This window comes from Montipora capricornis, chromosome 4, assembly GCF_036669925.1.
Source record: "Montipora capricornis isolate CH-2021 chromosome 4, ASM3666992v2, whole genome shotgun sequence".
In the NCBI taxonomy this organism is placed as follows: domain Eukaryota; kingdom Metazoa; phylum Cnidaria; class Anthozoa; order Scleractinia; family Acroporidae; genus Montipora; species Montipora capricornis.
Window position 1 is genome coordinate 50,909,430 of NC_090886.1, and position 15,058 is coordinate 50,924,487.

The 15,058-nt window shown below is 38.6% G+C and overlaps 1 protein-coding gene across 1 annotated transcript in view; it reads left to right on the top strand.

Moving 5' to 3' along the window:
• The window catches only part of LOC138047303 (ester hydrolase C11orf54 homolog), a 15,828-nt gene extending 875 nt beyond the window's left edge, over positions 1–14,953 (top strand). Inside the window, exons 2-9 of the mRNA XM_068894097.1 lie at positions 1,006–1,104; positions 2,711–2,784; positions 3,909–4,010; positions 6,476–6,550; positions 7,591–7,677; positions 8,944–9,093; positions 11,084–11,197; positions 14,200–14,953. Coding sequence (XP_068750198.1) covers positions 1,006–1,104; positions 2,711–2,784; positions 3,909–4,010; positions 6,476–6,550; positions 7,591–7,677; positions 8,944–9,093; positions 11,084–11,197; positions 14,200–14,373 — 875 coding nt within the window. The 3' untranslated portion in view covers positions 14,374–14,953. The remainder of the gene's footprint in view (positions 1–1,005; positions 1,105–2,710; positions 2,785–3,908; positions 4,011–6,475; positions 6,551–7,590; positions 7,678–8,943; positions 9,094–11,083; positions 11,198–14,199) is intronic.
• Positions 14,954–15,058: the final 105 nt, after the last annotated feature.

The window sequence follows — 15,058 nt, forward strand, 5'->3', positions numbered from 1 at the left end:
TTTTGTGTTTTTCCTGTTCAGAAGCAGCAGGTTCTGCTCCACTTGTTTTCCTTTTTGCCGGAGGTGGGGGAGTTACCTTGTAACTAACGCCACATTATGAGCTGAGACCACGAGTCACTCTTTGCTTTTTGCTAAACGATTTGCTAACAACCTTGCCATCCCATGCCATCGCTGAGAAACTCGGTGAGATACATGAAAATTGAGCCTGTAATCGTTTCATGGAAAATACAGCGTGGTCAAAGATGGCACCCAAACTTGAGATTTCATTGCTAGGGAAAGCTGTATGTCTATTCCTTATTTTCTGGAATCGATCAGAATGAAAGTACATTCTATACTATAAGTCCTTTGATGGTATTCATGAAAAGACATTTATTAAAACTTTTTCACTCGTCCAACGGATTACCTTTGGAGTTATTATACGAATGTGGATCCGTGATTCAGTGCAACTAAAAAATACATTAAGGATGCATTCGATTGACCGTATTCCGGAATAGGAAGACATGGAATAGAGTTTAGAAATCCTTCGTTTTTACGAAGATTCACATTAAAATTGTCAAACACCTCCTAAAATGCTATTTTAAACCTATCTTTATTATCCATGTTGCTTTAAAACACCGGACATGCCATATTCTGGAATAGGGTCAGTCGAATGCACTTTAAGCTTAGGTGTAACCGTGTAAAAAAAAGTGCATAGTAACTGCTGAATACCCTCTAACCTTTGTTCAAATTATGGGGTGTTCTTTGAAGAACGAATCAGAATAAATTCGATCTTCTTTTTACTAGGCTAAGGTAAAACTCTGCAAATTTAAAAAAAAATCTTAGGACTGGATTCATACCCACCTTTAAGGTAGGAAATTTTATTTAGGCACCGGGTAGCTCTCAATTCGCTCCATATAATTTTTTTTGTTATCACTTCTTTTATTTAAATAATTATTTTAGAAAGCTAGCCAGATCCACTTCATTCTCAGAATAGTTTCTTTTTTGTTCTTTCCTTGATTGCTTTAGTACTCCAGGAAGGGCTAACCAAGAATTTTTCAACTGTTGATGTCAGAGTAGTGGATTGTCCAGATTTAAGGCAAAAACCATGGAATCTAGCTGCACCTGGTATGCTTAATTGTGAGCCTCAAGTGAATATGTACATGTTGCAGGGCATTTTGTTCCTTAGGTTAATTAATTTCCAGACCAGGTCAATTTGTTTCAACCTTGGTTTAAATTGCAAGAAGTAAAGGTAAACCAAAATCCATCAGTTATTTAAAGCAAATGTGGCATAAAGGTCGAGATACATGTAAATCAACATAAGTTCACAGCTGGTATTGTTCTACCCATTCTAAAACAACACTTGAATATAAATTTAATTCTAAACTATGTCGTGTTTGTCTGATTTCTCTCTTTTTGCATCAATAATAAGGAATTGACACCTGACAGATCCAGGTGCATCCATCCTTGCTTTTGGAAATCTATAACCTTGAGTAGTCACTCAGCACACAACATTTAAGAGAGGCATAATGTCACACTGATAAACAATGAAAGGGAGTTACATATAAATACTTGATGGGCGATCAGTATCCATTATATGATAAAAGGTGTTTATAAAAAACGTTGTCAACTGATCTAGATAAAAAATTATTAAAAACTGAATTTTCGACTGCAACTGCGGTCTTCATCAGAGTGACTAAAATATGCTGTTCGAGAGTAATATGCTAAAACTAAAATAAGAAGTTACTTTATCCCCTAGGGCTTCAATAATGTCTTATAGACAGAAGGGAATGGCTTCCGCTCGTTCACCGCATTTTTGTCTATTGTGGATTGCCATGATTCCAAAAAGATTCTTTTGTGCCAATTATTGACATTCTTTTCTAGAATTTCCACATAGCCAGTGTCAATGTCGTGGTCAGTGGTTTGGGCGTGATCTTTTATTGCCGACTCTTTGTTATTATTAGTTCCCGGTTTATGCTCCCCGCTTTTCGTTTCTTTTGGGCGATCCTTTGGTTTCCTAAAAACATAAAAACTGCTTTCAAGCCTATAAAAACACTCGCCCATTATTTTAGGAAACCAGAGGATCGCCCAAAAGAAACGAAAACAAAAGGCATTGTGTACAAGGTTAAAATAAAATGCCGATCGTGTGATTTCACATACATTGGGGAAACAAAGAGATCATGGAATTCACGTGGCGGGGTGCATAAACCGGGAACTAATGATAACAAAGAGTCGGCAATAAAAGATCACGCCCAAACCACTGACCATGACATTGACACTGGCTATGTGGAAATTCTAGAAAAGAATGTCAATAATTGGCACAAAAGAATCTTTTTGGAATCATGGCACTCCACAATAGACAAAAATGCGGTGAACGAGCGGAAGCCACTCCCTTCTGTCTATAAGACATTATTGAAGCCCTAGGAGTTACATATGTCCCCAAAATCCTAAAAAAATAGTTTGCTTTTCCTACCTCAATGTTTATATAAATCATCTTTAATTAAACTAATGAACAAAAAGAGCCATATTGCAATAAAATCTCAATTGAAATTAAACAAAATATAGACTGTTGACTGTGTACTACAACTGGCACCAGTTAGTGCTCTTTGTAGTTTAAACCTTTTTAAGGTACATTTAGTTTAAAATGTTGTGTAAAGGCTTGTCATGGGACTACTGTATTAGATTTTCCTATAATTACTTTACTGCAATTTTTCTTGATTGAATTTCTTTAAAGGCATTTGTGGCAGAACACGAATAGCTGATGTTGGTGGGCCACCATATCTCATACCATTACCAGATCTTTCAAAGGTAAAAGAAAAAAAGGATGCTTTTTGTTATATGTCTCTCTATTCTGTGGAACAAGCTCCCTTTTGAAATTCGAGCTTGTTCTGGTGTTAATCTTTTTAAATCTAAGTTGAAAGTGTTTCTTTTTAAAAAGGTATATGACATTTACATTGTAGTTTCATCATGATATTTGTTTTTCTTTTTTTTTCTTTTTAAGATGTGTATGCTATAATTTCCTAATATGTACAGTAGTGTTATACATATGTAAGCTTGTAAAAACTCGATTAATTAATATATTCTTCTGTCCTTTTTTACATAATTTGTAAAGCGCTTAGAACAGCGATGTATAAGCGCTACATAAATTCCATTATTATTATTATTATTATTATTATTATTATTAAATTATTATTATTATTATTAAATTATTATTATTATTAAATTATTATTATTATTATTATCATCATGGCCAATCTAGCAAAAATTGAAACATTTCGCAAGATTTTAGGTATTATTATAATAAAGTTTTGATATAACGTTCATGCATGCACTCTGAATGGTTAAAACAGTGTGCTTTCATATGAGAGTACAGATTCATGGCTGGCATCACTTGTGGCATTTGGAAAATAAAGTATTCCAGAAATTTTAGCCAAAGACATGAGGAAATTTAAAAAGTCTTTATTATAATAAAACAAATAAAGAAGCCTCGCCTGTGATCTGTTCTGTTGTGAAGCTGCCACTTAGGATAGTGGATAGAGCATGCAAGAAGTAGGGAAAACACTCAACTGTGTCTTGTGTTTCCCCTACACTACAGTCTTTCCTGCTCTGTCCACTTCCTGTGTGCCTTACAACAGATCAGATCACAGGCGAGGCTTCTTTGTTTGTTTATTGTCCAACTACGTGTACATCACAGTACCACTAACCCATTGTCCCCTGGGAGTGAGACTTGACAAATTTGACTCTGTCTAACGCCAGACGATTTTACTCGTCAACAGGGGGCACCCCAAGGGGGGCGTTTGAGGGGTCAGTGTGTTAACAAGATTTTTGTTATTTTCTCTAAACAATTCTAAAAGCAAATTATATGCACTTCACAGAAACATGATATTGTGTCTCATGGTTGCATTACATTTATTTAATAATTAATTTTGCAGTTTTACAGTTTCAATTGCATAGCAGAGATTGCAGAGCTTCAAGGTGGATTCATGATTGGAGCAGGGGCTGGGAGCAGCAAATTTGTTGGTGTTAACTGTGAGGTAAACTTGTAGTTACACTTATAATAATAATTATTATTATTATTATTATTTGAATTTTATGAAATGAAAGTTAGAAATAAATTATTATTACAGGTAGATAGGCAACTTACAGGTATGTACATGTAGCTATTAAAGAATAAATTCATCCCGTTGGAAGCTAGTCCTATTGAGGCAGAGTTGAGGGGGTAAGATCGTGCTCTGCACATTAAAGGAAACTGGTAACAAGATTGTTCCAAGTGTCTTGCATTCTTCAAGATGGCAAATACGGGGAAAGAGAAGACACGCACAACAGTACTTACATGTATATAAGGGAACCTCCACTAAAACAACAAAATAACTTTAAACCACAGAACATCATGTTGACAATTGAAATTGTTCAAACTTTTTCCAATGAAATCGTTTGTATCCGAAAAAAATGAATTTCAAAAACGCTTGTTTTGGCTTTCAAATTTCCCCGGCGCTGCCATATTGAATAATTGTGACGTGTCATGGTTGCCATGCCATGACATGTGTCATGTTTTATTGCTCTTTGTGTCAGAACATTATAGGGCAACCAGGACACATCACAAATATTCAAGATGAAATTTGAAAGCCAAAACAAGCGTTTTTGAAATTCATTTTTTTCAGATACAAACGCTTTCATTGGGAAAAGTTTGAAAATTTTTAATTGCAAACATTATGTTCTGTGGCTTTAAGTTATTTTCTTGTTTTAGTGGAGGTTCCCTTTAAAACAACGCTTTTATTTCATTTCCTGTATTGATAAATTCTAGTGATAACTCCTTATATAACTAAGAGATATCTACATTTTTTTGTTAACTCATAGTTAATAGAGGGGAATGGTTTGGAAGCTCGGTGAACATCAAAAGAGCAAACAAAGCAGCCAAGATTTAGGTTGGAAAGTCCACGACCATGCACAATCTTTTGTTTTGCGCTCATACACTATGCATGAATTACGTAACCAACACGTTTCTATTGGTTAGTTCTGCAGTATGGAGTAAACAACAGTTACTATTGTGTTTTGTGCACGGTCAAGGCTAAAAACGAGAACAAAAACCTACAACAAAGAAATCTGACAGGTTTCATAACCATTCCCCTCTATTAACTATGGTTAACTCATCGCATAACTTTTCAACTTTGTAAAGAATAATTTGCGATCTTCTCAGTCACTTCAATTGACGGCCAAAATTCATTTAGCGATCACCCCTTTCTCAAGCGGCAATTTTCACTGGCAGTCTGCGCTTAGCGACATCTGAACTTAAGCAGTCGCCAGCAAGCCTGAAAAAAACCTACATGTTGGACTGTGCTATAGTCCCAAGGAAGGGGGGTATTCCAGATTTCAAGTGACAGGGATGATTGAATGGGAGCAAAAATCAAGACCCCAAAAAATCCCTAGGGCTTCAAACAAAACCCACAAAAATCCCTGGATGAGAATTTAACCCTAAAAAAATCCCATGCCCAATTTCCAGGCCATAAAAATTGCCCAAAAGCAATAAATAACATAACACAAAAAGTAGAAACATTTAGTAATGGAATTTTTGTGTTTATTCATCACACCCTGGACCTTTTCCACATCAATTTGTAACAACACTGGAGACACCCAACAACATATTCCACAGGCTAACCACGGGAATTTGATTGTGAGTTGTGTCTCTAGGGTAGGAATTTTGATTGTATGTGATGTCAGCTGGGCTGGGATTTTTGATCATACAAAGGAACGTTTTGACCACCTTCACTTGAACTTGAACTTGGGTGGGGATTCTGAGCAATAATTGGTCATAATCCCCCCCCCCCCCCCCTCACTCCCAGGAAAAAAATTACTTACCTTTTTCCTGGGGGTGGGGAGTTTGAATTTTTTAAATGAAAATTTCAAAATCCCCACCCCACTCCTGACCCCCCCCCCCCCCCTTCCCCTCCTTTAGGCTTAACATTGATAGGTGCATTATTTCTTCTTTATACTTTATATCTAAACAATAATTTATTTCAAGGAAGTAAATCTTCCAGTTCCAAACTCGCCTTCACCATCCCCCCCCCCTCCCAAAATAAAAACCAATGTTGTGCAATATCTCGGTTGTTTGCTCTTCTCAATAAACAACATTGTTTAGGGTGGGGAAGGTTGATGGGGTATTTTAAGGCTTTTATTGTAAATTGTTATTGTCTAAAAGTAATTAACTTGAGAAACTTAGAGAAACTTAAGGTCTCATTTACTTTTGTCCAGGATTGTAGCCTGAAAAATATCTAGACTTGAACGGGATTCATCAACCCATGACTGTGCTATTTGCACTGATTGTAATAAACCAGTAGAAGGGCTGGTCTTGGATTGAGGATTCAAAAATGTGTTCTAGAGAAGGTCTAAACTGGTTAAGATACATGTAAGGCACTTAAAGATTGCACAATCTTTTATAATCATCTCATAATAATATTGTTATTGTTGTAAGAAGCAGTAATGCACGATGGCTGTGTTTCAGATGATGGCAAATTTGGTGACCAGTTGTGAGCAAAAGGGAGCCATTGCAACAAAAATTGCAAAAGTAAATGAAGAGGTGTGGTCATGATTAAATCAATTTAACTTTACGTGACATTGTGCAGATGTGTAATGCATCATTGTTCTTCCTTTTCATTAAGAGTACAGCAGAGAAGAAGTATTAAGGGAAACCATCTACATGTAGTAATGATAATGAGGACATAGTTGTTTCTTGGCAAAGTGGTGAAGGGAGAACTAAAAGGAAATCAGAGTTCCAGGCGAGAATCGAACCAAGGACCTCTGCAACATTGGTTACATGATCTAACCATTGACCCTTTAATGCCCAAGAATGACACTTACAGATTTTACTCTGTTTAACACCAGACAATTTTAGTCGTCAAAGGGGGTCCCCTCGGGCGTGAAAGGGTCATTCGAATAAGAATCGAAAAAATATACGACCTAGCTTGCAAGGAGTTTTCATAGTTCAAGGCCAGTGTTCAAGGGTTAGTGCATCGGGCCATGGTTTTAGGGGTTGTGTTTTCAGTCAATAATTTATTGCTGCCTGGGACCCAGATCTCCATTAGCTATGTCTCCACCCATTGTCATACAATATGCATTACACTTCAAATTTACCACCTTTAAATAGCACTTTCCACATTTTGAGGAGCAAAAAGGCCACATCCAACGAGCGTACAAATTGTTCTAATAATTATTTAATGTGGCTTTTAGGGTACTGATCAGCAGTAGTGTTTTTTTTAGGATTCAACATTTCCAGAGTTTTGACTTTTTAAGGGTTCTCGGTCATCAAAGTAAGGAAAAGTCACTTAAGCAGAAAATGAAAGGAAAACCGAAAAGATTCAGGCATGAACAGGATTTATATTTCTTTCTTGTAATAAATAAATTGTCATAAATAGTACATGTAGTGTCATGAATCACAAAACGTTTATGAAAGTTGTATAGAAGCCGCATGTGGCCATGACATAGTCCTCTCATTGCTAATATCCTCTGATGTTCAGTAACACTTCCAAATTTGCTAATTTCTATGGCTTGTTGTACCCCACTTTCTAAAAAACTCAGCCATAATGAATTTCATGGCAATGTGTGTTTTGCTTAAGTTAGAATGGATCCTGTGTGCTAGAAAACTACAACTGTGGAGAGTTCAGTTTGATGGGGAATTTTCTAATCAGTGATGGCATGCCAGGAAAGGTACAAGATATTTTTTTATGCTTTCAATAATTTGTGAGATACAGTAGTTGTGTGTAGGGTAATTAAGTCATTTTGTACCCAGTCTACTCATATTGAATTCTCAGTGGATAAATTGTGTTGAGAAGGCTTGCGAAACCAATTAGCGTTTCTGGCATTCAGAGATGACACAAGCACCCAACGTCAATTTTCGGAAAATATCTGTTCGGAAGACGACTTGAGATCTAGAATTTTAGGAACATTTGTTGTAAAATGTTTTGCTTGCCTGCCTGTCCTAGGATTTTCGAACATCTAAAAAAATGGTATAATTGCCCATTTTTAACGGATTTTTACCCTAAAAAGGTCACCTAGTCTGTAGAAGTTTCGGGAGCCTTTTTTTGGCTGAAATTTTCGAAAAGGTAAGTTTTGATCCCTAAAATTTTCGGGTCACTAGACTTTCAGCTAGGAAATCCGAACAGATGAAAAACTTTTAGGGGATAAAAATATGCTTTTATGCACTAGTCATTTGTTTCCCCCACCCCCGACCCCCGGGGATAGTGGGGACATATGGGGAAATTACTAGGGCAATTACGCGAGAATACGCCACAATTACGCCTCCAGGGGGTAGGGAAATTACAAGATTTTCGTTCCTCTGCCCTACCGCTCAGGCATGAGTGGTTCCATCTCCAGTGTGTGGGACTTAAGAGGACACCCCCAGAGGAAGTCTGGTTTTGACCAGAGTGCAAACTACAGCAGTAAAAAAATAAAAGAACAGCAATCATGTCTAAACTTTTTCTTTATTGGTCGTTTATTCCTGTCTTGTTTCTATCCAGTTCTTTCTTTTTTGTTTGTTTTGTTCCTTATATAGTTCATGTGGCACACACAAATGGCAAGAACTGTATATTGTGGTAATCTCCCTAACATTTCCTTGATGACTCAGAATCTTTTAGGAACAGAGGGGTGGGGGAATTACGTGTGTTTGTCTGCTCTAGTCCCCAGTGGAAATACACCTACTTTACAACCATTCAAATGTAATTTCCCTACCCATCCCCGGGGGTCAAGGACTGGGGGAAACAAATGACTAGTGCATTATCTACCATTTAAATACCAAAGTACGTGGTTTTGAACTATATTCTCGTTGGGTGCCCCTGAGATGACGATCCATCGGCTGCATCACAGAGAAGACACTCACAGTTCTCACAAACCCAAACAAAGGAAAGAGGGAATATCTCATGAAGTTAAATTTACATACTTATTGCTTTCGCTTTTCGTGATGTCTCTCGTTCTTAGGTTCTTAAAGTTTGCGCCAGCAAGAGAACTGGAAATGAGAATTTTATCACGTGCATGCGGCATGCCCTGGCTCGTCGCTTTGGAGATCATCCAGTAGGCTTTGGTGGTGTGTTCGTGATAGAGAAAGGCAAAGCAAAGATTCACGTTATGGTGAGAGAAAACGGGAATTTAAGAAACAGCTACAAAACTATCATTATTAAGCCCTTGCCAAACTATCGAACAAATTTGGATTCAACGCTCCAACTTTGCTCGATCAAACATTGTTCGACCGTTTGGCCACCCATGTTGGAAGATGTTCGTCCAACAGTTTTTGTTCTATCAAGTGTTGGATAGAGTTTGCTTTTGATCAAACATTACGACCAACAATTCTGCTTGACGCATTCTGCTTGCTCTGTTTGGAGATGTCTGGTTCAATATCGTTTAAAGTTTTTGCAAATTGATCCCTGCATGCTCGTTGTCATCATCCGGCAAAGCGCGGATGTATCTTGCAGTGAACATACCTTTTCTATCATTCTTTAGTTTTTCCTCGATTGACTCGTTCATTTTCTTCCTCCAACAGCTCCAGTAGCACAAACGCTACGAGGGGCTCTCGTTACAGTGTTACCGCAACATTTAACTTGAATCAGTTTCATCAAGCAATGTTGGATGGTGTTTTGCCACAACCTCAACATTTACATTCAACAATGTTGTATGTTGGATCCAACTTTGTTCGATAGCTTGGCCAGGGCTTTAGTTAAAAGAGGGAAATTAATCGTGCTGCACATGCGGCATGTGGCAAGAGCTCTGGGGTCGAGATTGCCCAAATACAAACGCAATCGCAAACGCAAGCGCAGAAGCAAGAAATTGATTTTTTTTTTCTTGCGTTTGCATTTGCGCATACGTTTTTATTTCGCACGTGTGAACCGAGGAAACGCAAACGCAAATTAAAAAAACATGCCACCTCGGCTCAGTGCATTACTATCAACTAACCGCTCGTCCACCATTTGTGTGTATGAACTTCGTTTGCGTTTGCATTTGCGTCGTACGAGTGAACCAGGATTTAGAGTCCCTTAACGGGAAGCTTAAGCAAGGAAGACTACGATGGCCACGAGGTATAGTCATCTAAGAATACATCTTCGCGTAATTCTAATCATTTCGCTAATATTTCAAGTCTTCCGCCTTGGAAAGGATGTATCAATGTTACATAACTAACTTAGCATGACCGATTTGGGTGTTTGGAGAGAAAAGTGAAAATTCACCAAGAAATGTATTAGAATGTGAAACGCACGAGATTGCAGAGCTATTGTTTTTGCTAATCAAACCTATTGTTTTGTGCAGTTCTCGTAGCCGTCGTCATCGTATTGGGTAGCTTTAGCGACGACGACGGGAACGGGAACGAGAACGTCATCTAAAAACAGAAATTGGCGTTATTGCGATCACTTCCTGACTATTCCAAGCTTTTTAATGTGACGCGTTCCTTGACCATATTAGGTAGAGCAGGTATATGAACTGATAGCCTGTGTCCGGCGAGCCAATGAAAATGCTGGAAATCTGATATCAGTAGTTCAGTTTTTAGTAAATGATGATTTTTTGTAATATATGTTAGTTTTTAAATAGTTAACGGTTTTCCCACACTAAGTGCACGTGTATAATTAAAGTACTTACGCACGCACGGACGCACGCGTGTGCAGGGCGTGCAGACTCTGCTCTGAACCATTGTTTTTGTTCATCGAACTCCACTCTTGTTTTTTAGCGCTCTCGTAGCAGTCGTCGTCGACCTTGTTTCATATAAGCTCCCAAATAGATGCTGTGGTCGGAGGAGAGTTTGATTCAGTTTATTCTAGATAAAGTCCACTGATAACGTTTATCGTTCTGGCAAACTCTGTCATGGGAGTTCCTCTCTCGTATGTGTTCACACCACCAAGTCGTCTTTGCTTTTTTAAGCGTGATAGTTGTTGAAGCTTGAGAACATTGTGGTGGTGTGGTGAAGGGTTACCTTTATAAGCTCTTTCGCCACGTCTTCCTCGTTGTTTCAATGGGAGAAAAGGTTTCAGGACTGGTGGCACACTTTAAGGTCACAAACGAATCCAAACCTCAGACTTTCCTATTCCGTTTCCTTTTTGGTTAACTACTCATATCTTATCTTTCTCGCTGTCAACAGCCAAGGTTTTCCGAAACTCCACTCAAAACAGACGGAGATGTAAATAACTGGTTGAAGTTTTACGAAATGAGCTCTCCCTTAGTGTGTGTAGGAGTGTTCGAAAGCCACGATCCAGTAAGTAAAATCTTTTCAATTCACCTCTATTCACACTGTTTTATAATCTTGGGATTTCATTTTTTGAGAAGTGGTTTGTTTTTCAAATTGTATTGGCCAACGTTTTGGCGCGTATTCTCGTTTTATGCACGCATTTATCGGCCATGATTTCAAGACAACAGGGACAAAGAAAACGTTTTCTCAAGTATTAAAGCTCGAGTCCCGTACACCAACGTGACCGAGTGACCGAGTGCATAGCTTCTCGATGTTGGATGACGTACTCAGACATCTACATTGTTTGAACAATTTCGTCGCGCGTCTAAAACCAGCAATTAAAGTGCGCCTAACATCAAAATGTTTTTATTCCGAAAAAGAAAATTTCAGCCCTATTAAGTATGTATTTTAGGTGAACTGGTTGCGATTTCGCCTCTTAAAGACTGCTTGAGTTGCGTAAAGTTTGCAGAGGTGGCAATCGTGTTTTCCTAAGGCCAAGCTAATGAGAGGAGCGAAAATTTGGTTTTATCAACGGAGTTGATAAATGTAAATTTAGCGTTAGCCCTTCTGATGAAGGGCTAACGCTCGAAACGTCAGCTTTTAGAATCTCTGTACGATGGTCAATTTACATTTATCAACTCCGTTGATAAAACCAAATTTTTGTATACTACTTCCCCACCGACGCAGCACCACAGTTACCCCCTTCATTCATTTAATGAGAGGAACGGTCCGTCCCTGAAATGACGTCACAAGATGTTTCGACTTCCAGTTTTGAAAAGTTTAGCAGTTTGTAGCGTCATCTCAGAAATAAGCCCATACCTCATGGGGCAAACAACTTCCTGTTTTTGTTAAAATGAGAACGGGAGAATCTTTTTTGCAAAAATACTTGAGGTAAGGGGCACCTTAACGAATGTTGACAAACTTGGCTCCAACGATCAGCAGGAGTTTTAGACGCGGCTTCAAATACAGAAGTTATCCATTGCAATTATCTTGACATTTTTAGCAATTGTCTCTTACACGTAAAGTCTCTGTTACGAGCCTAGGAAGGCCCATCAGGCCGGCGCTTATCTCCGGTTTCCGTAGCACGAAGCGACTAGGAGTATTTATACTCCCCCCTGGATGGGATGCTAGTCCATCGCAGGGTTACCCCCAGCATTACGCCGGTACCCATTTATACACCTGGGTGGAGAGAGGCACCGTGAGAGTAAAGTGTCTTGCCTAAGAACACAACACAATGTCCCCGGCTAGGCCCCGAACCCGGACCACTCGATCCGGAGTCGAGCGCACTAACCATTAGGCCACCGCGCCTCCCACAATGCAATCACTCGTTTGGGAGCAGGTCAATTTCAGTTGTTGGCCTCATGTGTTCCCGTGAAAGGACTTGGTGAAAGATGTGTGTCGCTGAACATTCAGTTTTGTTTTTGTGAATTAGGTTAAACCAGCGCGCTGTTTACGTTTAATGTTGCGCGCTCGCTCCACTTGAATTTATAGGTGGTTTTCACGTGACGTCATCGCCGCCATGTTGGTGGACGAAAACAAAAGATGTCTCATTGGTTCCTTTTGTTCGTCCACCAGCAATTGTACATTGCAGCATTGTCATCTGCGTCTCTAGAGATTGGTTGCAAACCACCTGTATGCCACAATGCTCGTCGCGTAGAGCGTTTCATTTAAAATCGCGTAATCTACCTAAAATTTCCAGTTGTGTCGAAACAACCAAGCTAACCAGTTGTTCATCATGTTTGCTAGCCAGTTATTCGCTACAGTTCTACCGGACCGTTTGCCACAGTGTACGTCAATTACGGAGACAGTCAAGAAGTAACTTTTCAGTTGGTTTCTAAGTTTATTTGCGTTCATTTTCCTGTTGGCCGAGTGCCAACGCAATTTATTTGTATTTTAGATCGAATTGTCTTGTTAAATTAAATACGGTTCTTCCTCCTTCTTGGCGTGTTTGGTCTCTTGTTCAACGGAACAAGAAGTGTATGTTTGAAGTAAGATACAATTGCTTAAGTTTTCCAGATAAGCGCGAGGATCACTTCTGTCTTTCGTCTATAACCCGAATTTTAAATATACATTTCCTTCAGAATCAATTTCAGTTGAAAATTAAGATTTCGGTGAACGACGACCTGTTTTTAAAAACAGAGTTTCGTCATTTCACGTCTCAATCACGACATGACCAACATTTGCTATTATCAATTAGTAAATATCAAAAATCCCATAATACTCTTTCTTTGTTTCTCCAAATTTGGCATAAGCATTGTTACCAGTTTCTCTTGGGAGCATTGTAAGTCCCAAGAGAAAAGAGAAAATAAAAACAATGCTTATGCAAAATTTTGGGCTAGGGTCGTACCTCTCGTTGAACACTTTATTTCATTGGCTATATAATAGACCGGATGCATAAATGGCGGCCAAAAAAATATTCTTTTGTTTATGTGTTAATTATAATTAGCCTCACTAACATGGACAAAATACAAAAGAAATGTTGCTTGAGAGCCAGGCTTTATGCATTCGGTCTATATCGTACTTCCTATTGTTTTCTGCGCTAAATCCATTGTTATCTTTGTTCGTTCTATTGTTGTTTTGGCCAATCCTGAAGCCCGTTCAATGAGGTACGATATGACCCAAATTTTGGAGGGAATAAAGAGTATTATGGTATTTTCGATATTGGCCAATAGAGCGAGTTTTAATCGAGTGTCGTAAAACCAAAAGCAAAGTAATTACTTTGGCAATCAAAAAGGACGGATGCAATCCAGTAAACCAATCAAAACTCAAAGTAATTACACGTAGCCGACACAAAGCGCGGGAAAATGTGCATGCGCAAGCCACTATTAGTTTTGGTTTTACCTCTGATTGGTTGAAAAAATAGCGCGAGAACTTTGAACCAATCACTGAGTGAAGTAATGCAAAACCAAAGCAATTCGCAAATCACGTTCGACACAAGTGAAAATCGCTCTAACTACCAACATAAGCCAATCCTAAATGTTTGGAAACTATCTGAGTAGCAACGTTAATTCGCCCCTTTTATCCGTCAGGGCCTGGACCTACGAATTGAACACTTTCACTGCTTTAGTGATCATGGCGAAGGAGGACATTATCATTATGACGTCACACCCGATGACGTACACTACACTGGCTTCTTCTCTGTGGCTGAAAAGATTTACCGAATAGATAGACCGCTGTCTACACATAAAGTTGGACGAGACTGAACGGATTTTCATGACGATTGAGCCCGCAATACGCACGGCAGTCAAATCTATACTGTCTTGTCTCTTGACTGTCAGTCATCTTACTGTCAAGTTCTGATTGGTCGATTTGCTTGCTTCTTTGGGGCTGGTCAGGTTTGCTTCGGTGACGGTGGGCGATTCGTCTTCTTTTTTCCGACGCTTTCAGCAAATGTGGAAATTTTAATGAATAATGAAACAAGGCATAGAAAGTTTAAATCTTTGGAACACGACAAACGTACATATGAACAGATCCATGAACAGTATGAATCTAGCAGTATGAAATTTCCCACTTGATTTCTGATGTTATAGGGGAATCTTTGTTTTCGTTTCTGCCTCATTAGCATAAGGCTAAAGAATAAAGTACTGAATGCATAATAAGATATCTCTAACAATGCGAACGCGATATACCGGAGGATCTCTGAACAATGATGCTTTGAAAATTCGAAATTTTACAAAGATTGTACACGATGATTAGTGCTTTTGCCACCCGAGAATTTATGGTTGTAATAACTGGTTCGTTTTCAAACCTAAAAGAATAATTAAAAATTAGAAATTTATCAAAGTTTAACAAGTTCTTTTACCTTTTGAGGTCAATTTGTAAATACCATGATGCATTCTGTGAGCAAACTCGTATGAATGTTAATGAATCAAATTGTAATCAATGGCG